Raw genomic sequence first — 23,327 nt, forward strand, 5'->3', positions numbered from 1 at the left:
GTGTCCAAATAAGAATAAAATAAAGCTTAACTACTTTCACTTACACTCAAGATTTCATGTGTAGTTCCCATTAACAGTCCTGGGAACCAGTTCAGTGCACATGACATTCAATAACCAGATTCAATTCTTCACCCAATCAATACATTTTCATTCTTCATGTATAAATATTCACAGCAATGTTTTTTAAGGAAAGTTAGTAGTCTATGAGTTCGGCCATTTGATTGCTAGTGCAAGATGCAGTGTGTATTGTCCTGTTAAGCTACTGGCGAATGCCATCTTGTCCAGAAGAATTGAATGCTGCAGTTCATGGCATTTGTGCTTTCTTCTTATCATTTTTCCTTTAAACAGATGTTTTATTGCCAGCTACCAAAAAAATAGAAAATTTTATCAAGTATTCTATAACTTCACTCGCTCCGATTTTTTGCGTTAGGAGGTAGTAGTCGAATAGTGGCACTTGGAAATATAGAAAATCATATATTTATTTATTAGTTAGTGTTTCGCTGATGCTCATGCTAGCTGACTCCGATGACCGAACACTGTGTTGGGTAAATTGGCTGATCCAGAGGTGGCCATGATGGCGTTTCTGCAAGTTGGGCATCCAAACGCTTGTACTGTTTTTTCGACTCCCGTTTTCCACGAAGGTTTCGGATGCAGTTCGGGACAAAGGTGTCAATAAGAACCTGAAGATGGAAAAACATCATGTCAGAGTAATCCATAATCCTATTTTACAAACCTTATAACACCAATTCATTATTTATTTATTTTTTACCTCCAGCAAGTAGCAAATAAAGAAGTTGAGAGCAGCAAGTGCCACCAGCAACAGGTTGTAGTTCATGTCAGTGATGTTATACAGCTTCAGCACATTGTGAAAAAAGGTATTGGGGACCACAACCAACCAAATCATTACTGCAAACAGGATCAGCAGCACGAACAGAAAAACAACTACAAGGAACACAAGAAAAAGTTGAGAACAGTTAAAATTGCGTCGCTCATATGCTATGAACCAAATACAGTCTGATGAATTAAAGTGATCTATAAAACAGTTTCAAACTGTATGAGTAGAGCAGTCTTTTACTATTTTAAGTTTCAGATTATGAGATATGATCACAATAAAACTAGCCAATAATGTGTTCGCTTTATATCAGATAAAATGCTGAAAATCGCCTTAAAAGGTACACAAAGTAGACAAAACTTCACCTCACCATATGTTCATATGTGCTTTGTGAACAACTTATTTCACATTTAGTCCCCATGTGCTGCTGTTATATTCTCTACTCTTCTGGGTAGATGTTTCAGTAGATTTCGGAGTGTGCTTGTGGTGAATTGTGCTCATTTGGCCACAAGGGTCTTAGTAAAGTCAGGAACTGATGAAGGGCGGAGGCCTGGGGGTACAGTCAGCATTCTAATTCATCCCAAAGGTGTTGGGTTGAGGTGGAAGCTCTAAAGCAGGACACTTAAGGTCTTAGAAATTAACCCATGTTAACCACTCTAATTGTGCGCAGGTGCATGCTAGAACAGGTTTGGGTCAGTAGATCAAGTGAAGTGGAAATCTAATTACACCCACCCAAAGACATCATATATAAACATGTGGCTTTAACTTTGTGGTTACAGTTTGGGGAAGAATCACATATGGAGTCAGGTGTCTCAATACTTATGTCCATATAGTGTGGAAGAAGAAAAAAATTACTACGTCATGAATCGGTTTGATTGAAACTAATGCATAAAATGGCCATGTATAAGCTGAGAGAAAAAAATTGAGTGCCTAAATGTTCCATCTATTGTATAATATATTACCATTTTTGTAAAGGGGTTTCTTGTAAGGGTAGCCTTTCGTCACAACTATACACATGATGATGTACTGGAACCCTGAGACAGCAAACACACTTGCGTCTTCCATATTTGGCAAATTTTCAGCTCCTGAGAAAGTGGAATTGAGAGGAATGTACCTACAGAAGGGCAGCGAAAAGAATATCATAAGTCTATGAACAAAATACGATAAATGTCTATAAGCCCATTTCTCAGACTCACCATGCCTGTGATTTGGTGATGAGCAGAGCAGCAACTTGGCCCAGGATGAGCAGTATTGTGTGAAGGAGTAAAGCAGAAAGAACTGGCAGAGACAGAAGGCTGGCGGGGGGCCGCTGGGGGTGAAGCTTATCACTGGGGCCACCACGACCCATTACTATAGCAAGCAAGGTGACCAAGGCCAAGTCGAAAAAAAGGAACTGTAGATCACCCAAGTTTGTTTTCACCTATATGCCATATGCCAGAAAAGTAACAGTTAAAACATAATCAGAAATGACACAAAAATTCACCCAGTAAGAGAGATGATGTCCCTTTTCACCCACATCAATTTCCAGCCATTTCTCTCTGGCAAAAGGTATACGCTCTTGATGAGAAAAACAGGCCACTTCAGACACAGTTTTTCCCTTTTGTCATCAGACTACTCGACTCATAACTGCGCTTCAGACATTCCAGCTTTTCCCACTTTTGCTGTTCTAAAAACAGTCTTCTGGTGAGGCTTTCCTGTAAACTTTGGAGTGTGGATATGGTGATCTTTTAGCCACAAATGTGCTTTAGGCATTTTCGTTGAGGTCAAGGCTCTGTGCAGGTGACCTTATTAAACTATGTCTTCATAGGCCTCGCTTTCTCCACAGGGGAACTGTCATGCTAGAACATGTTTGGACTAAACCCCTGACTTTCAGTGAAGGTAAAAACATTCTATTCATGCTTTTAAAAAAAAATACATAGGTATGTCGTTCAGGTGTCCACAAACCTTTGGCCACATAGTGTATATTTAATATCAAAATGATCTTTCCTTAACCATGTGTTCTGTTGAATTCTTTCACTACCATTTAAACATATTTGTGCAGAGATGTCAAAACAAAAAGCTCTTTGTCCTTATGAAGACCAAAGTGTAGAGTATTCTTTATTATATATATTTTAATTACATTCTTTTATAATCCATTGTCACATTGTAATCCCTCCATCTCTTATTTACACTCTGACCTTCCATTAAAATGTGACGTCTTAATAGCTGAAGTGATTATGTTAGAATATACACAGATTATCTTCTTCTTCCGGCTGCTCCCATTGGGGGGCGCCACAGCGGATCATCCGTCTCCACACTACTCTGTCCTTTATACCTGCCTCTTTCAAATCAAATAATATACACAGGTTATATTAAATGTAATAGAATAAAGATTAAAAATACTCACAGTGTAAAGGATGAGTACAGAAGAAAACTGGATCAGACTGTATAATGCCATATATTTAAAAAGACTGAAGGATGTGACCAGTGAGCATCTTCCCTCTCTTTGTAAACACAGACAAGTTAGTCATTAAAAGTCATTATTTCTGAACTGTAAAAAACGAATTCAAATGTATGGATGAAATACTTGGTCACTGTATTGAATGAGAAATTTAATGTGCAAAGAAAACATGATCCTTTATAACCTGATCAGCAAAGGCACACAGCTGATGTTGTCAGATTTGGAGGTAAAGGGAGAGGCAACAGAAGCCTCAGCCTCAGACAGAGAGACTCCAACATCAGCAGCCCTCAGAGCTCCACAATCATTAGCTCCATCTCCACACATGCCCACTCTGTAACTGAAGAAAGAAAGAACAGAAGAGGGGATTACTCTTAGCAAAAAACATCTTCACGGCAACACTGTGGTTTGCTTACTACAACGAATCACTTGTTGAAGTTCTGACTAAATTTGAATAAAGAATTGCTTCTACTGTTAAGTCTATTAAAAAAATAAAAAAATAAAAAAATAAATGGTGTGGTTCCTTTAGAGACCTAAATTGTTTTTTATTGAATCAGCGTTCATTTTCCTGCTTGTGGAATCACTTAATCTTACAAATGTATATTACACATATAAAAAGTATCTTTAAAGAATTCAAAAGCCCTATGATATAAAATCTTTTTTAAAATAAAATTAAGTTTTTAATTAATCCAACAGACAGGAGCTTGTCCCAAATGTCCATTATTTTGCATCTATTTATTGTTATGTATTGTGAAACTACCAAGTACTGTGCTATATTATTGTCAGATTGTAAATGTATGTAAACAGAAACTTGTTTTACAACCAGTAGGTAAAGAAATTCACTCTCATCAAACCTACACAATTAACATGGCATAGAATAGCAAAAGAATTGTTGAGTCACAGAGGAAACCCTAATGAGTTTTTTGCTTCACATGCATACACAGTATTAATCAGTTTTAAATTGTGAACAGAAATAACATGGTTTACATATTGATCCCTCTCATTACTTGAATGCTGTTTTTTGCACCTCTTGACTGCTGCTACTGCTGTTTTTTGCACTGCATTGTGTTTGTTTACATATACTCTAAGTTATAGTTTTTATATTTCTCTTTTGCACAGTACTGTATATTCAGAGTATACAGTACGTTTACTGGTCGGCGCTATCTTGGGTTATGTGTTTTGTCTTGTGTTGTCTGTCTGTCCGTCTGTCCGTACTGGTTTTCGTCCACACTGTTTGCACTAGGTAGCACTCGATGCACTTTATGTAGCTTTATGTTGTGTGTTGTAGCTCTATGTTGTTTAGTGTAGCACCAGGGATCTGAAGGAACGTTGTCTCGTTTTTACTGTGTACCACTGTGTATAGTAGAAATGACAATAAAAGCCTCTTGACTTGACTTGAACCATTAAACAATGCCACAAGAATTCAGGTTCATATTGACATTATATTATGGACCTACTTTTTAAAGTTTGGATTAAACCCATACAAGTGACCAGTCACAGCAACTAATAAAAATCTGATTGATACAACTGACCTAAAGACTTAAAACAACTACAAAAGAAAAGGGTTTGTATGATTTTACACTTGTCTTATGTGTAAGCACTAAGTTCATCTAGCGTCTCTCCTCTTACTTCAGTTTCTGCAGAGCTTTAACCAGCTGAGTCTTCTGGTCCGGAGACATCCGTGCATACACTGTTCCTTTCATTAGAACCTGAAGCAATGCACACACCGTGGTCTGTTCTTGTCCAATTTGAAAAGCAATCAGTATGAAATAAATGCACATGCAGTTTAAAAAAAAAAATTTACCTTAGGGAGTTGCTCTGGAAAATAATCACACAGAGTTGAGAATGACTTTCCATTTATAGCCAAATGATACTTAATACTGTTCTGGTAAAGGCCCTATGGAACATAGAGGAAGCGTTTAGAATATATAAAAGTTTTATCAAGTTCTATAAATAAAGCTGTACATGCTACTGTAAGTAGTAAACGAATTCCTTTATAAGAACCTGCTCCAGAATATCCATGGTCTCTTGAGTGTTGATGACAGCAGCCCCACCATCACCTTGATGAAATCGTAATAATGCCATGGAGTTGGCAGTAGGGGGCGACGCATGAACAAAAATAATTTGTTCATGTGCGGACATCATTCCACATGCTCGTGCTACATTCATGGCTGTGAGAATGTTATCTCCTGTTAGAAAGAGAAGTGAAATTTGAAAGAAAAAGAAAAAGAAAAGCATGTAAATAGTAACAGAACACAGCATGGTTTTGTGTGTGAAACTGCTTTTAGAGCCTTCCACTGTACAGAATGAACAAGTTAGGAATCGTAGCAAAGTAATCACATGCTTGGGATACAAGAATCTGTATATAATGAAAGACTGGAACTGGGAGGCATGTAAATCATGGCAAAAGTATGCTATGATTAAGGTTTTTGTGTTGAAGATTTGGCATAGGCAGGATTTGCTGAAAGCCTTTTTTTCTCCCATATTCATTGATTTGAATATTGCAGCTTGTATCAACAGATAGGATGTCAGGGAGAATTTATGTCAGTGCGCTTCAGGCTACATTTGTTCAAAGAATATCAAATCTATTTGGTGGCGCTTATTAAGATGTGTTGACTTTTTCTTGACATTCATTTATTTTGTCTTCTTATTATGCATAATAATAAATCATTAAAACATTAAGAAACAATAACTATTATTATTTAACAAATTGGAACATAAGTAAGGAATGTAATTAAAAAATATAAGTATCTTTTTTGAAGAAACATTTTGTGGCAGAAATTTCAGTTTTAAAGTTCACACAAACTTTTTGCTCACATCAATAGTAATATGTAGCGTAGTAAACAATTTTTATACCAGTGACCATGACGGGGCGGATTAGTGCATGTCTCAAAATGTTGATGACTCCTGCACTTTCAGGCTTCACTTGATTCTTCATCACTAACAGCCCCAGGAACTGTAAATCTGCCTCCACATCTACCCTACCAACAAATACAGTGAACATTAGGTACAGGTCCAAGAAAAAAAAAAATAAGAATTTTTTTTTTTTATATATATATCATGTCTTTTGCAAGTTTGTCACACTTTAATGTTTCAGATCATCAAACTAATTTAAATATTAGTAAAAGATAACACAAGTGAACATAACATGCAGTTTTTAAATGAATGTTCTTATTATTGAGAGAAAACTAAATCCAAAACTACATGGCCCTGTGTGGAAGAAAAAAAAGTGTTTGCCCCCCTTTTGAAACTCTGGTTAATGAAACATGAGTGTGACAAACATGCAAAAAAAAAAAAAAAAGAGAAAGAAATCAGGAAGGGGGCCAACATTTTTTTTTCCACACCACTTTACACTATATATAGCTATTGCGGTTACGCGCTTAACTGCACAAGACCCATCCATGACCCATCTTCAGTGTTCTCAACCAGGAGGTTCTCATCCAAGATTCTACAGTGCATGGCCCTGTTCATGTGGTGAAGTCTTCCAGTACCTTTAGCAGAAAAACAGCCCCAAAGCAGAAAGTTTCCTCCTCAATGTTTGACAGTGGGGAGGATGTTCTTGGGGTCATATTCAGCATTTTTCTGCATTCAAACACTGTTGAGTTGATGCAGAAGAACTCAATTTTGGTCTCATCTGACCACATTACATTCTCCCAAGCCTTCTCTGAACTATTCAGGTATTTGTTGGGAAACTTTTGACGGGTCTGATCATGTGCATTCTGGAGCAGTGGTGAATGTGGTCCCAGCTTCCTTGAGATAATTAACAAGCTCCTCACATGTAATTCTGGGCTGATCCCTCACCTTTCACAGAATCCCCATGAGGTGAGACTTTGCATGGATTTCCAGTGCGAGGGGGATTGACTTATCTTGTATTTCTTCCATTCTCTAATGATCGCGCCAACAGTGGTCTCTTTCTCAACAAGCTTCTTGTAGCTCTTGCTGTCTTGTAGCTCATTTCAGCCTTGTGCAGGTAGACAATTGTAGAGTTTCTTTATAAGAAAGTACTTCTGATACCAACTCATTACCTCTCCACTACCATGGGAAGGACTTAAGAGCTGTCAAATGACAACAGGGATGGTATTAGGAGTACTTTCTTAAAGAGACAGGACTAATTTGGGTCTGTGGGAGTCTGAATTCTTGCTGGTTGGTAGGGGATCAAATACTTATTTCACTCAATCAAATACAAATTAATTTGTACATAATATTAATTTATTATTTTATAATTATTAATTATATATTAGTTTTTCTAGAATTTTTTTTACATTCTTTCACACACACACACACACTGGGGGGATAATAATGAATATACTGAATAATCTGAATATATTGAATGGATTCTCAATATATTGAATTAAAACTGAATATATTGAATAAAACGTGAGAATATTTAATACATTTAATGCAACACCCGGTAAATAATAGTTGATACACCATAAAACTGACCTTTCAATACTGCTTAGGTCTGTCTGGGCATCAAGCACCTTATAGGCAAGCGCTAGGACCCTGAAGCCTTCACTCGTAAACTCCTGGAGTGTGTTGGTAAAATGAGAAGGTACTGCCAGGCACAAAGTAAAGGGCAAATAAATCAGATTACCACGGTAAAGACAAACTGTACAAAAACAATAGAAAGTATTTAGAATCACAGTTCTCACCACTTTCATTCACACAGTGGCTGGCCACCATCTCAGGTGCACCTTTGAGGAAGCAAACAACTGAACCTCCACCTGAGCCTACTGTCACCACACTCATCCTCTGTAGAGACGAGGAAAAGGGGAAACGGCGCACTATTGCCACCGACTGACTGATGGACTGGAAACACAACCAAAAAGGAACTAATTATTATTGGACATGTTACAATTAAAATAAAAACACAGTTACTTATTTTGGTTTAGTTTTATTTCCTAAATGTGTACTTACTATTCCCACAGGCTGAAACTCTAAAGCAGGTGGTCTCATCACTGCAAGGACTCGACGGCTTCCAAACTCATCACTTGTGCCTGTTTCATTACTTGGTTCCTCCAGTCTCTACCATTTGTACAAAACAGATCTTCACAAACATATTCTCATATATTCAATTCTACATAATATTATAAGAAATGATCAAGAACTTGTACTGTGATGTAATCCATATTCTTCAAAGTCAATCCAGAGGTAATCACAATAATGATATCTAGAGTTTATCTTTTGTATAATCTTATATGAGTGGTGAAACAGTAAAGCATTTACTCTGGAGTTTAATGTGAGAAATGCCATACTCTTTTTCCTTTATCAATCAAAATAACACTAGCAGTAGATTTGGGTTTGGGGAAAAATAACTTCATACTATTAAAATACATTTTAATTCTGTTTAATTAAAATTTTGTTACTTTAAATTAAAAAAGACATTTGACTCTTCCACTGGAGAAAACAAGGCTGAGACAGTAGTTTCTCTTCCATTTTTCATTACGCCAAGCTAAATGTTAAAAGGTCAGTACTTATAAACCAAAAGGAAAATACAATGTCATGGTTGGTCCAAGAATTCTTCTCATGACCAATCATTATTTAATTAAGAAAGACTACATTTAATTTGTCTCTGGGATTAAAATTGTAGCTTCAGGCTCCTGATGGGTGCAACAGAATAGCGTTCATCCTGTCATGAAGAATCATTCATTTCAAGGAGCCCAAGAGAGCTAAATTTATTGTGCCCCCCACCCCCTCTTTTGTCAAATCACCAATTCTGGGTGCCTGTCAGTTCATGTATGCAGGAGACACTAGTGTCTTTTTCAAGTGTGGGTAGTTGCATGAGCAGCAGTTTGAAAAGATGTGGCTGCTTATTTGCAATGTCTTGCAGGAAACACCTGCTTGCCCACACCCTGCCCAGATGATTTTCGGTTGATGTCATGTGATAGGGAACAGAACTTTCCATATTGTTTTTCAGACTATAAGCAGCTACTTTTTTCCCACGTTTTGAACCCCGCGGCTTAAACAATGAAGCGGCTTATTTATGAATTTTTCCTGGGTTTTTTCCCGGTTCAAGCCAAAAAATTGAACCACATAACATTAAACCAATGAAATTTCCGAACGGAAACGAAAACGCACCTCACCTGTGTTCTGAGCTGCACGGCATCGGGAGAAAAAAGTTTTTTTTTAAACGCACGACGATGCCAAAAGATAAACTTCCGAGAGAAATAGTTGTAAAAGGAAGGAGGAAGACAGTGAACAATGACTTTCTTGGTAGGCTACTGTTTAGATACCAGCCGTTGTAACGCATTGAGTCTGGGTCATGGCAGAGCTCACTAACTCCAGTTGCAACAGAAATCATGTAAGCACAGACAGGTTTCCAAAACTCGTGCTTTTTTTATTATTCTTGGCAACAGCGTTATGGGTTAGTCAAAGAAACTTAGAAATGAGCATCAGAAAATAATAAGGACATATTCCTCGTCTTGAACACATGCAGTAATACTGGAAAAATGCAGTGGCATGCTATTCCCAAAATACCGCTATGCTCCTAAAGGAAGCACAACATATTTCACCCGTTACACCATGTGTGTAACGTGTCTTTGGTTAAAGCCTGTGTAAAGTACATTAGTGTAGACACCTACGGCTTATAGACAGGTGCGGCTTATTTATGTTCAAAATAAAAATATGTGTCAAATTCAGCTTATATATAGGTGCGCTTTATAGTCCGGAAATTACGGTAAGTCAAAATAACAATTTACTCAAATGTTCTCCCGATTACCAAATTGGAGTGAAAAGAAAAAACAAAACAAAAAAACCGCAGCATTCAGCTTTGTCAAGTCCCATGTGAAACTCAAACATTTGTATAAAACTAAGTTTCTAAGAACAACTATTAGTCAAGTAAGACATATGCAGCAAACATTCCAGTCAAATATTGCCTAATAAATATTTGCACAAGCCTAATAGCAAACTGGCAGGTGGTATTCATAAAAAGTGTCCTCACCCAGCCTGTTGACTCAATCATTTTGAGTTCCAGTGGGTCTCCAATGAGCTGGTCTCCAAGTAAAGCTACAGAGTGACAGGAGGCCAACGACCATAGCATGGGTCCTGGGCTGAGAAGACGGGGATCAGGAACCAGCTCATGAAACCCTGCACCATTCCGTTTAGCCTCCTTCACCCCCCATACATCAAGACCCTCCTCAGTCAGAGTACCTGTCTGAGAGGAAAAAATAGAACCTTAATTAAAACAAATGTATAACAATATTATCAATAGCATATGATCTACATTTTTGCATACACATTTTATTCAGAACAAAGGTCATTTGTCTTTTCTCCAAAGGGAAATGTAAAACTAAACAACCCAATTGTGGGTTTCCCATTTAAACTGCCACCTGTTTCTAGATTGACAGCTACAGTTAAATGTAAACGTTCAGGCACCCTTGGTCAATTAAGTATTGATAAGGAAATGATTAATACGTTAATCTAATGTTTAATATACTTAGACATATTTGTTTAGCTGTTGGCATTAGTTACAAAAGTGGGTTAAACAGTTATTCTAAGACGAAGCCTACAAGCATGTAGTTTTGCGATTATTTAAAATGAAAGAATTTAGTATGGATCCATCAGAAGTCCAACTGGCTTCACTTTTCTGTACCTTGTCAAAGCAGAAGAGAGAAATCTTTCCACAGACATTGATGCGAGGCGGACTTATGCAGAAAACACCATTTTTCTTGAGGCGCCGCTGGGCGTAGATCGTGCCTGTTGTTAAAGCAGCAGGTAGAGCTGGAGGCACCACAATAGTTACAATGTCCAAAGAACGAATCACGAGCTGTGCCCATGTCGTCTAAAGACAAAAAGTTGGAGGATGTTTATAATGATATACTGTACTATCAATACACAACCACTACAACATTATATATACATGTTTTTCTTTTTTTAAACACCCTTCTTATTCTTACTTACATTGCTCCTCCAAAGCATCACTACACTGTAAACTGTGCCAATCAGGGCTGCAGAAGGAGAATAATTTATCATGTGATACTTCCATAGCATAATTATATATATTGAATTGCATATAGCACAGAATAGGTAACAGTATAAACAATTTATTAATATGACTTTACCCAGGACTCCTAAGATGAGAAGAAACCTCATGGCATCTGCATAAAAACTGAAGTTAACCGGCTGTGGGTAAAGAATGGAGCTAATGAGATCACCTTTAGCAGTAAAAAAGCCTGAAAGCAAAAACAAACAACAGGTCTGGGTTTGTGGCGGAAACCTGGCCATTAAAATGATTTCCTAAAAAGTCATATACAGTGTTACCCGGTTATGTCGCCGGCCTAGGGGACGCCAAAAAGCGTCGAGATAACCGATGATCGAAATAAACGAAAACCAATATGGCGGCAATATCTTAATGTGCTTGAAATTTCTTTATGTACATGATGTGCGTTATTAAATGAGTGTGCGTGCATGTGTTTTTGGAGGTTTTTACACAACAGCGTTGCCGCGATTTGTTTGATTGGTCACGCGGATCGAGATAACCTGTAATGCAGATAACGAGGCGGAAGCCGAAGTAAACGCAAACAAAGTTTATTGAGAATACTCAGAAGATAATCCACCAATACTTGTAGCGAAGCAGTAATATCCAGTGGTGCGCTCCGGGAGCACGGTCCACAAAGTTCTGTGAAAGCAGGGACAGTTCGTGTAGAGAATCCACGGATCCGCGCTATGGAAAGCGCAGCACTGGGTAGCAACGGATAAACGTGGTGCAGACAGCGTGAACATGGAAAACAGCAGGATCAGGGTAATCCGGGGTGCCGTTGAGAGAAAGCGGATTCAGAGAAGAAGGGTATGTAGCAGGATACGTATACGCGATTACACATACCGCCATGAACCAACACATACGATCATGCACAAACAATAACGGACCGCTAGTGTGGAGGTGAGGGGCTTAAATAGAAGATGGGATGAGTGCGTGAATGAGAGTCAGGTGTGTGTGATCAGCATGACTGCGAGAAGCTCACCCGCACGGGAGAAGAAGCAGGGTGCTTCGGGGAATGCCGCCGCCGAAGGGGGCGTGGCTAGGGGATTCCTGACATAACCGACGTTAAGTGGCAAATTTGCCCCCCCTTGTGCTCGAGATATTAGGGTTCGGCGACATAAAAAAAATCGACATAACCGATTAAAAAAAATGCTAAGACAAAGCGAGAATTTGGCGGTTCCACTTCCAAAACTTCGACTTAATAGGGTTGGCGAGTTAAGTGGGTTCGACTGTATAACTAATTGCAGTAATATCCTGTTCAGAATTACCTGTGCGTGTAACAACAGCTATGGCCCCTTTCCCACTGGGACAACCCCCTTTGGCTTGAATGATGTGTGTACCACAGAACAGTGTGTGTCTGCGTTGAGCCTCAGAGTTGTATTTCAATTCAGAGTCTGGCAATGGGGTCTTCATCACAGGTACGCTCTCACCTGACCGTCAAGAGAGAAATTGAAAGAGAGGTGTTAAATGAAAAAAATGCATTTCATGCCTACAGCATACTTTACTGGCAAAGCAGGTGTGCAAACAATTCCCAGAAATGTTCCCAGGTTTTTCGACATGTTACTTCCCCAGGATGTTTGGAAATTGTATGGAGGCTCGCTCACTCTCTTCCTCACACTCTTTCACTGTTTCAGATCCTTTCCTAATTCTCCCTCTAGATCTCCCTCGTGATGGTGACCTCAACACTGCAATCTAATATCACTCGTCTTCCAAATGTTGTTCCCAATTGGCTGATCGAGTATCAAAGTCTAGAACTGTTTGTCCGTTCTTGAAACCTTTCAATGATGTTAGTAAACTCTCTATATAAACCATATTTTTTTAATTTAATCCACCTTTAGAAAACTCATATAAACAAGGACATAAAAATGGGGTAGTTAGTTAGTTAGATATTTATGTAGGTATTCATTCATACACTTTTTCGAGCTCCTTTTCTCCTGGCTTTGTTAGTCTTAATGAGAAGCTGTGGTACTTTTCCCCACTCTGGATCCTCCCAGCTGCATTAAACATATGTGTCTGTAAACCACAAACTTTATTGATGTTCTGTCAATGTTTAAGATTGTGTGCTTGCATGGTGCGTTAAATGGTCAATTGTTAGACAAATAGACAAAAGCAAATATATACTCGGTTCTTCTTTGAGAACTCTGGTATTTACTTACAAGTCCTCTTATATTAAACAAAACAAATATGACTGAAGTTTAGTTATAGCAATCTTTGGTGGTTAGCAACTACACTACAAACTCTATGCCATGCAAGTGTGGTAGCAAAATATTTTAGCAGATTTAAAGACATCTGCATTGTTGACATGTATGTACCCAAAAGCACCGTTACTATTTTGCATTCTTTTCTAATTTAATAAAAATTTTCTTGACATTTCTTGAGATTTTTCCTGACGCAAATTGTTCATATTCTAGCAGAGTACTTGCACATACTCACCAGTCAGCATGCTCTCATTGACCATGCACTCCCCTGCCAGCAGGGCAGCGTCACACGGTAGGTGCAAACCTTCAGCAGGAATCACCACACAGTCTCCTGGAACAAGCTCCATTGAACTCACACACTCTTCCTCTGGATCGCATGGAACACACACAAAAAAGTCATACAGTAGCAACTCAAAAACTCAGTAATGTATGTTTTATTCACATAATCTTAAATTTTACTAATGATATAATTACAAATCAAACAAACACTCTGAACTTTTAAATGTTTGTGAGGCAAGATGTTCAGCATCACCTCCAGCGGCTCTGCGTACGGTGACATTCACTATGAGCTGGGCCATGGTGCGCAGAGTGCTGCTTTGCTGCAAAGTCACACAAAAGTAAGATAAATTATTTTGCAATGACAAACATGGATGAAGAGCTAACGCATCCTAAATAAGCGTGTGCATGTGTGTATAAGAGGTGCATATACGGCATTGTGTACTTGCCTTCCGGATCTCATACAAGGATACGACGATGGATATGAAAGATATTAAGAAGATGCAAACAGCATAAAAGTAGTATTTATCCGACATCCACAGGGCGATGCTAAACACTTGAAATATGTAGAAGGGGTTGAGGACCTGCATTGCGATAAAGATGAAACTGGATTAAAATGAGGAGCAGCATCAAGGTGGAATGTACAAAAAATAAATAAAAGCAATAATTTTGCCTCAGGATGATACCAGGTAGTACAATACAGCACAGTGTGGTTACAATCCAAATCCACACTCGAGTAACTTTATCCGATTCACTTTGAATTAATGACACTCATAAAACAAGGTGTACCCTATGGAAGGTGAAGACGTTTTAATATTTAAAGCCAATCTCTTTTAACAAACATCTTTGCATCTCTGAGACGGCTTATTATCGTCATTTAAGAGACATTAGAAATGTTAAACCCACTTACACTTTTAAATTTTTTTATGACACCATCAAGGCTATATTCATGGCAAAATTAACCAAGCAGGCAAAATAATTATTTTAAACAGTATACATTTAATCAGTAAAACTCTTAAAAGATATTAAAACTAGAACTATGCTAACAATGGCACTGACAATCTAATGCACGTTTTACGAACGTCTATCCTGATCTATTGTAATGTGATACTTGTTTTGCTCTTCAAGGAAGCTTTAGTCTGCTCAGAATGCAGCAGTAGATCTAGCCGGAGACATTATAAGGCTGGTTTGGTAAAGTTTGTGTTTAAACAATCAATTCTTTGCACTATTTCTAGTTCTTGGTTCACCTCACATGTGTAATGAAATTCTGCACAGCTTTATATTAATTTTTTTTAGGGTTTTTTTTACATTTGTTTTACACTGCACAGTTAAAAAGTGCTATAGCATTTAAACAATAACCCTAACATTACATACAAATATGATAAAGCCAAGGCATAAAAAGTACCTCTTCAACAAGCAATTGAAAATAAGATTTCACCGGCACATCAATGATATTGTCCCCAAAAATCTGTTTCCTAAAAAAAGAAACTGGAGTGAGTTAAAAATGGAAAGAGGATGCAGTTGTGTGACATTTAAATAAGCATCAGAGCATTGAAGATCTGAGACCTTGAAATCAGGTCCATTTGACTTAGGCCTTGCTGACAACTGTGCAGATCAGTACAAGTCCAACCCTCTGTAAGAATGCTGCAAAAAAAAAAAAACCCGATGATAATCATAAATATATTAATTTCTGTATTAAATGAAAAATACAAAAATACAAAGCAAATAACTAATTACACGGTAATTATATCTGTTACCTAACTTTGCAGAAAGCACCTTTTTTGGGCAACCACACATATCGCATACCCTCAAACACATAGTATCGCAGCAGGATTTTCTAGGAGATAAAAGTAATTATTCACAAGATAAAAAAAAACATCATAAGAAACAAGTGGAACCATTTTTATGTCAATTTACCTCGTCTTTGTGCAGCTGGATATTGTCTCTGCACTCATTCTCATCCAGCTCTGCTCCTACAAGCCCTAAACTGCAAAAGTAGAAATAAATAAAATAAGTTTATTAAGCCCCTTTATGATTATCTGAGATTATCTGTTTCAGTATAGCTAGCTGCAGGAAGCTTAAACCATAGCTTAAACCATAAACCGTAGCTGCTCAGTTGTATGAATGTGATAAATGTAAGTCACACTGGATAAGTGTGTCTGCCAAATGCCATAAATGCACAGTAAATGTAAATAACATTTACCAAGCTTCAAATGACAAAAGAATTACCTTTATATATTGTCTATTTTATTTAAATGCTCAACATAAAAACAGCTGCTCTTTCAATACTTAAGTAACACCTCCATATACGGGATCAACCAATTACAAGACTGTGAGAACAATTTATCCAGTTCTTGTACAATGTTTGATTCAGATTTGTGTGTTGTACTTGCTTTCGAGCTGATTTCAACACCTGGGTTTGCAAAATGTAAGCTGCTTTAAATTCAAACATAACACAGAAGATATGAAAGTTTAAAACAATAAATGTGGCTGATCCAATAGTAGTGGGTTATTTAAAGTCAAAATTAAAAAAAAGAATACAAAAACGATACACAATGAGCCAACAACCAACCGTTTCCTCAGAGTTAAACGTTCTTAGAGTTACCCAGTGATAATGGATGACAAAGCAATTTAAATAGTTTCAACCTCATTTACACAGCGTGCGAAACAGGAAATTCTCAAATGTGTAGCAGTTGTAATATCATACTGTGAAATTTCTTTTATGAAAATGAACCCCTTTTCTGTATGTGTGCTTGTTCATCAGTATACTGTTCCTTTAAGATGTCATTGGAGGCCAGTTTATTATCTTGATAAAATGACTGATTTAGAAAACTAGATCATTTAAATACTGCTTCATTAAAAATGTATGGACTAGACTGGTTCCACCACGCAGACCAGACAGGACAACTTCTGGACATACAAGAACATTTCATGTTTGAAACCCTGTGATCATTTGTACGGTCATGCAAAAAAAAAGTTCTATACAGACTATATACAGACTCTGGAAAAAGCTTTCATACAGCATTTCCTGTTTACGACAAGAGGCAAACATGCTCAAAGGGTTTTTGAAGTGTGGGCTGCTGTACTTGATTCAATTCATGGTTTGAAATTTCAGTCTCAATTTTATCCTATGAAATCAAAATATAAATTATTAATATATAAAAAAAACAACAACATACAATTCTTTGAATAAATGGGGAGGTTTCATTTAACAAAATTATTTTTTATTTAAACAAGTATGAATGCTAATAGATGTATGCTAATTGTGTGTTTCAGATAAAAATGACAATCTTTATTTGATATTTAATAATTTAGTTTATTACGTTTGCCAATAATTCTGGTGATTACTTTGTTTATCAAATTGGTTGTAGGAGTTCTCAGTCATCTCAATCAATCTTAATTAGATGAACGTGTAAAACATTGCTGCTGGAAACAAAATGTAAGATTTTTTAATATGATTAATAATTGAATGGAAATAATGATTTAAACGTTTGCAAAGATAATATTTTGATAAGAACTGCCTACATTTTAATATTAGTCAGGAAACAAGAACATATAATCTTTCATAAGAACATTTAAGAACATTAAACCAAAACTTACCTTCCTTCTTCAATCTCTTCTGTTTGTACCTTTATGACAAAATGCTGCCCGTGACCATCCTATACGATAGAAAACAAACATTGCAATTAAACACAAGAGTTCAGGTACAGTCCTATAGATATAGTAATTAATGTAATGAATCTGAAGTGTGAAAACTTTTTAGACATTTTTACATAGAGAACTATGACATTAATGATTTATTCATTTTTAAATCCTACCCTCAGTAGTAAAGTATCTGCTATTGGAATGGGGCAGGAGGAGCAACGAGCCAGTACGCCGAGTCGAGGCCGCCACCTGAACAATAACAGCAGAATTCCCAAGGAACATAATGCTCCAAAGTAGCAGAGCCACACCTTCCACTGCACTCGTCTATAACCCTGCACATCCTGATATAGAGTCAACAAAAACATAATTCAAGAAAGGAACACCATCCATCTGTTTCTCGGGTGAGAGACAATGACATACTGAATAAACCTAGCGATAAACCTTCGGGATAAATTTACATTTACAAATAAAATTGAATTGAATTGAACCTACAGGCACAAGTAAAGGTTGATTGTAAGGAATACAGTGCCATGCAAAAGTATGTACCCCCCTAAAAACCATCAGATTTGTCTGGATTATCAATTTTCAAAAGTCAAAATTTATATTGTGGCTTCTCCTTTTTTGTTTTTGTTTATTGTGGTGCTTTCACATTTTGATTATGATCCACTAATGCTTAGTCAGATGTCCTGAGATAAAAAACAAAAACAAATATAATTTAACACCTAATTCCTAAGTTAGTAAATGTGATCTTTTATTGAGAATGCACTTTAGATTAGGTTTAAACACCATATCATTAGCTCAAAATCTCAGAAAAGCATCTAGTGAAATAATTGATCACAGTCTCAACATATCATTGAAACACTCAGTCCTAAGGAATTTGGTAGCATGATATGGGCCCCAAGTTGGAAACATTCTTAACACACTATCGGTTTTATATTGAATTCTTCTAATCTGGAGTGGAGCCCGATATCTTTTGCCACTTTTCAAAGTGCGTAGAGTTCTTTCCTGTCCTACACTGTCCACTTCTCTATCTTACTCTATTTCAAATTAAACTGTAAAACATGGGTTCAGATAATAATAGAGTAGCAGTATTAATTATGGTAATAAATATAATAATGACAATAATCGTAATAATAGAGATTCAGTAAAGAGGTATTTTTATGTTCAGTACCATGTGACAGACAGAGTGGACGTCTGCAGTTCCAGAATCCAGAAATTTGGACGCTGGATCTGTGTGGGACGGTCCACTCAGCCCCTGATAGCAGCTTCCTGCAGAGAGAGATTTAACACTTTATCTGGACTTATACCAGCAGAGAAGGAAGCAAGATCAATTCAGCACTGAAGGAATGTCACATACACACCCCTTCTATACACAAAGCTGAACAAGCATGCTTCCACTTCCCTAGTAAGCGAATTCACTTCACCATGCTCTCTCTCTCTCTCTCTCTCTCTCTCTCTCTCTCTCGATAGATAGATAGATAGATATTGAGATAAATATATATATATATATATATATATATATATATATATATATATATAATATATATAAAATAATATAATTTATATTTGACCATAGAGAACACAGCTATGGAAGTAGTGAATTATTTAGTATTAGTGCATTTTCTATTGTCATTTAATTCATTGTAAAAAAAAAAAAAAAAAAAAAAAAAAAAAAAAAAAAAGATATGTAAAATATTTCTGTAACGATGGGAAATTTGGGGAAAAGTCAGAAATCTGTTACGTATTCATTCTACAAAAGCAAAACATTTTACACTACTTTTAAACTAGAAGTTAAAATATCAGCTATAATTATTACAGTATTATTTTGATCACAATTTCTCCACTGTGAGCTAGTTTGAGGTATATTATTGTGTATATTTTTAATTGTAAATGCAGCTACACAAACTGATATTAAACATGTTTTTACATTTTGCTATTGTAATTGTTTTTAATTGACATGGGATATACAACATTTTTTATGGAAATAGTTTGGCTCTGTTATGATGCTGCATTTTGCTGCCATGATTTGGGTTCCTTTTCGGCCATTAAAGGGCAAATTAAATACTCAATACAAATTATGTGATCTGTTGTATGCAAAACCTGGAAAATCCCTACTTCCACCACTGTGCAATGAATGGAAATTCTGAGTTGAATGACCCAGTCACGATTAGTCACAGTCACACACCAGATATCAAAACAATATGGTGTCTGCTGAGGGACACTGGAAAATTATGAGAAATTCCACAGCAACTTTAGGACCAAAACTGAGGACCCTGGAATTGTGAAGTGGCAATACTTTTAATATACTTTTCAAAAAACAACAAACAATTAGTTTTTTAGTTCAAATAAGAGTTTGTAGAAGTACTATTTAGACTGTCTGGGTCCCAACCAAATCTATAGCAATACATGCTATTAAATGTGGGATAAAAGAGGCACCTCAGTGTTACAAGGAAATACACTCGATCCAACCATAGAGCTGCAATCAATGAGATTTTAAAGGTCATTCAACTTGGAACACCCAGTCACAAAAATAAACTGGGAGGAAAATTGATATCACTAAGCATCAACGTCTAACTGAAGTTGCTTCTCTCTTTTTAAAATTATTTTTTAACAACCCTGTAAGGTTAGATTTGTAACATAACGCCATTGATAACAGTCCATTTTACTGGTGGCAAGATGAGAAGATTGTTGAGATAATTTTTGCATTCTTCTTCACTTATCCACAGAAAACTGATGTATAACTCCTATATTCAAGGGTGATTCAAATGAAATACTGCAACATAAAAAAAAATTTAAAAAAAGAGATATGATTCTAGAGGAATCCGGAAACTTAAATATTGGAACACTTGCACTTAGCAAAATAAAGATTATGGAAAACACTACTATGCATCTGACACCTATTTGCAATAAACAAAGAAAACTTCAAACAAGTAAGGTTTACATTTGACTCATCCCGATACGTTTAGCAAATTCAGAAATCAACTGTACAAAAATGACCCCCAAACGAAAAAAAAGAGTGTTTATATTGGAATATTCTAATTGGAACACTACAAATATAGTGTAATGCAGTAAACATTATTCTGATACATTTCTATTCTGATGGGAGTTATCTGTTCTAGGATGGCACCGGCCCAAACCACAAAGAGGGCGTGAAGGCTCACTGAATATTTTTGTACTCGTCAAAAAACAATGTTAACCCAATGTTATACGAAATAGGAAATTCATACAAATTGTGTGATTTTGTGCATGCATGATGCCCTGAGACAAACTGGTGTCTGAATCAAGGTATTCAGGGATTCAAGAAAACTACCTAAAGGGTCACCCAAGATGGAAAGGCTAATGTCATTTTTAAAAAACACTCCATATCTCTAGGATGTTAATTCAGAGGGTTTGACCCACAACCTTCCCTATTTTCGAAAGGCACAACACAGAGAGTTATACACTCTGTAAGCACCAATGGCACTTTAAAAAAACGAAACCACTTTTTTCCTATTTTTATAATTCCACATTTACCTTTATTTTAAATTGTGAAAATTGTATTGTACTTTTTTTTCATGGACTAATCATAACAAGCATTTCCCCTCCATGTACGTATATATGGTTAACATGTATATAATTCTTCCATTTTTTTCTGTTTTGCCATTATTCTATCTCTACACATTTTAGAAGCACAACAAAACAGATACCACAAAATAAGACTTAAGAGGCAACATTTTATGATGCAATATCCTGAAAAATTACAAGATTGACACATAGAATCTAATTACAAGGTTGCAGAATTACACGCACCAGATAAACACAAAACTGTGGCCAACCGTGTGAAAGAAACTAAACAAACAAAAAATAAAACATTGCATGGTGTACAGCATTTGGCATCAGTGCACCTCTCAAACTATTTATTATAAATAATGTATATTTTAAATGACCAATGTTGCTAGTCAAGTTAAGCCACTTTGGGCTTTGTGTGAAGATCTCGTGTGCAAGGCCTCACTGAGAAGCACACAATTCCCAAACACACTGGGCAAAAGATCTCTCACCACACACACACACACACACACACACACACACACACACACACACACACACACACACAAAAACCTGTTGTTCCAGTAGTGTTGTGTTCAACTTGTGTGTACTTCTGTGTACTTAAGTCTGATCCGGCGTGGTTAGAAATTATTTATTCAATGTGCAAGAAATAATGATCACTAGTATCAACCCACACACAGACTCAAGATCTCAAGTCTTTCAGCTTCACCCTCAACATGACAAGCAAGTGTTCTTAGAATAATGATCAAATGATGTGTGAATTATCTTACCCTTGTGCTTTCTTTCCTTCCTTCCTTGGACTCAAAAACAGCTCCTCTCACTGAACCTGTGGCATTCAGACCTCACAGCGTGTTATATCCGAATCTTAGTGATCTTTTGAGACAAAGCTCCTTGTGTAAGACATAGAGAAAGCACGAATGACACAAGCCAATGACTTGATTTACCAGACTTGCCTCCGTGTGCAAATACAGGAAGTAACTCCTCCTCTTCTCCAAACCCAAATCATCCAGCAAGCACCTCACAGGATCTACAGCTCCTACAGATCTTAGCATGTGTCTAATTGTGTTATTTTTATTTTTAAGCTAAATGGAGACTTTTGTGAAGGTGCTGAGGTTCGACAGCCTGATTTGGTGTTTATATATCTGGAGGCTTTCAAATCGAGCTGGAGGGGGTTCATGGTGCACGTAAACTCACGTTTAAAGGCTTGGGAAGATCTAAAGAGCAATAAAAGGTTCTACTGGTGTTTATTCTCAGATGGTTTATATGGTGTTTAGTTGCCGCTTCATCTAAAATATATAATAACTAAAGGTGAGAGTTTATAGCTCAGATATTTAATACCCATATGAGGAGATCGGCTTCCTCTTTATGTGTAATTAGGCAATTTTCAAGGTTGGACACTTAAGGATCTTGGGTAAAGCAATGCAAAAACCTCAATGCAGTAGAACAGAGTAAAGATTTATAACACTACTAATATCACCAGGCAGTAAAAGTCAGCTGAAATGTCTGCACAATGTAAATCATTTATCTAGTAAGCAACCAGAAATCGACTTCGACTTAAAGCATGCCAATAGCAGTAACATATTGTAATTTACAAAACAGTTTACTATTAGATCAAGCCTGACATGTGTGTGTGTTTATTCAGAACAGATCTTAAAACCTCCATAAGACTCACCTGCTGTGTCCATTTCTTAACAGGACTGATTACCCCAAATCCATTTTGGTTTTACTCTCCAGCTGACTGTTTTGTTAAAGCACTTCCCTGAGGAAGGGAACGGTCTTTATTACTGTATCTGCTCTGATGTGGCAGATCTGTAACTGAAGTAAGAAACAGCAACTAGGTTTCTCAGCATATGACAAGTCCGCTCATCTTCTTCTTCCTCTGTTTTCACGGAGGACTATAAACCGGGTTAAAACTGCCACCTGGTGGACATATATTGTAAACGCTCACTCGCCATATTCAAATGGACCTATAATTGTAAAATAAGGGAGCAAGTCGTTACATGGTGATGCCCTCTAGAGTGGTTAACTGCAGTACAATATTTATCATCCCGTGTTAATGAATTGGAGACAGCTTTGATTTTCTTCAGATACCATCCCACAATTATTTGCAAAAAGTGTCTCTTTTCCTCCAAGTTCACTTAACCCTGATATCTCCTATATATATATATATATATATATATATATATATATATATATATATATATATATATATATATATATATATATATATCTGTTTAGAAATACCTCATTAAAAGGTTGTGATTGATGATGAGAACATAAGTTCAGAACAGTTCTGTAGCCAACAAAAGCAGTTCTGCTGTAAACAATATAAACTGACCCTCAAGTGGGACAACTTTGAATTTTTTCTGTTTGTTGCTCATTGATGTCTGAGCTAGCTAACCGTACTGATGTTAT

At 36.7% G+C, this 23,327-nt stretch overlaps 1 protein-coding gene across 3 annotated transcripts; it reads right to left on the bottom strand.

Annotated features, from left to right (window-relative positions):
* Positions 1 to 461: 461 nt before the first annotated feature.
* On the bottom strand, positions 462 to 22,811 carry atp13a2 (ATPase cation transporting 13A2). 3 transcript variants are annotated; one of them, XM_083570612.1, is made up of 30 exons: positions 22,585 to 22,787; positions 21,683 to 21,802; positions 18,538 to 18,635; positions 17,540 to 17,707; positions 17,322 to 17,380; positions 15,639 to 15,708; positions 15,479 to 15,558; positions 15,288 to 15,365; positions 15,127 to 15,196; positions 14,171 to 14,305; positions 13,978 to 14,044; positions 13,681 to 13,812; positions 12,516 to 12,677; positions 11,330 to 11,440; positions 11,169 to 11,215; positions 10,861 to 11,049; positions 10,210 to 10,422; positions 8,187 to 8,294; positions 7,922 to 8,078; positions 7,713 to 7,824; positions 6,126 to 6,250; positions 5,274 to 5,458; positions 5,074 to 5,166; positions 4,899 to 4,978; positions 3,457 to 3,609; positions 3,219 to 3,315; positions 2,029 to 2,252; positions 1,795 to 1,946; positions 770 to 942; positions 462 to 680 (listed from the first exon to the last, which is right to left on the bottom strand). In XM_083570612.1, exons 3-30 carry the CDS (start codon positions 18,538 to 18,540, stop codon positions 513 to 515), a joined length of 3,411 nt encoding a protein of 1,136 aa, XP_083426738.1. In that variant the 5' UTR covers positions 18,541 to 18,635; positions 21,683 to 21,802; positions 22,585 to 22,787; the 3' UTR covers positions 462 to 512. The 3 variants fall into 3 exon arrangements, with proteins under 3 accessions (XP_083426738.1, XP_083426736.1, XP_083426737.1); XM_083570610.1 differs by lacking the exon at positions 21,683 to 21,802 and having other exon boundaries at positions 22,585 to 22,811; XM_083570611.1 differs by lacking the exon at positions 22,585 to 22,787 and having other exon boundaries at positions 21,683 to 21,881.
* Positions 22,812 to 23,327: the final 516 nt, after the last annotated feature.

Source organism: Silurus aristotelis (assembly GCF_946808225.1).
Source record: "Silurus aristotelis genome assembly, chromosome: 19".
NCBI classification, from domain to species: domain Eukaryota; kingdom Metazoa; phylum Chordata; class Actinopteri; order Siluriformes; family Siluridae; genus Silurus; species Silurus aristotelis.

Coding starts and splice junctions, on each gene's coding strand:
- atp13a2 (XM_083570610.1), bottom strand. Junction 11,441..12,515: donor AGCTGTTGTTACACGCACAG/GTAATTCTGAAC, acceptor TTTTGCTTTCAG/GCTTTTTTACTGCTAAAGGT. Junction 7,825..7,921: donor CCACTGTGTGAATGAAAGTG/GTGAGAACTGTG, acceptor TGTGCCTGGCAG/TACCTTCTCATTTTACCAAC.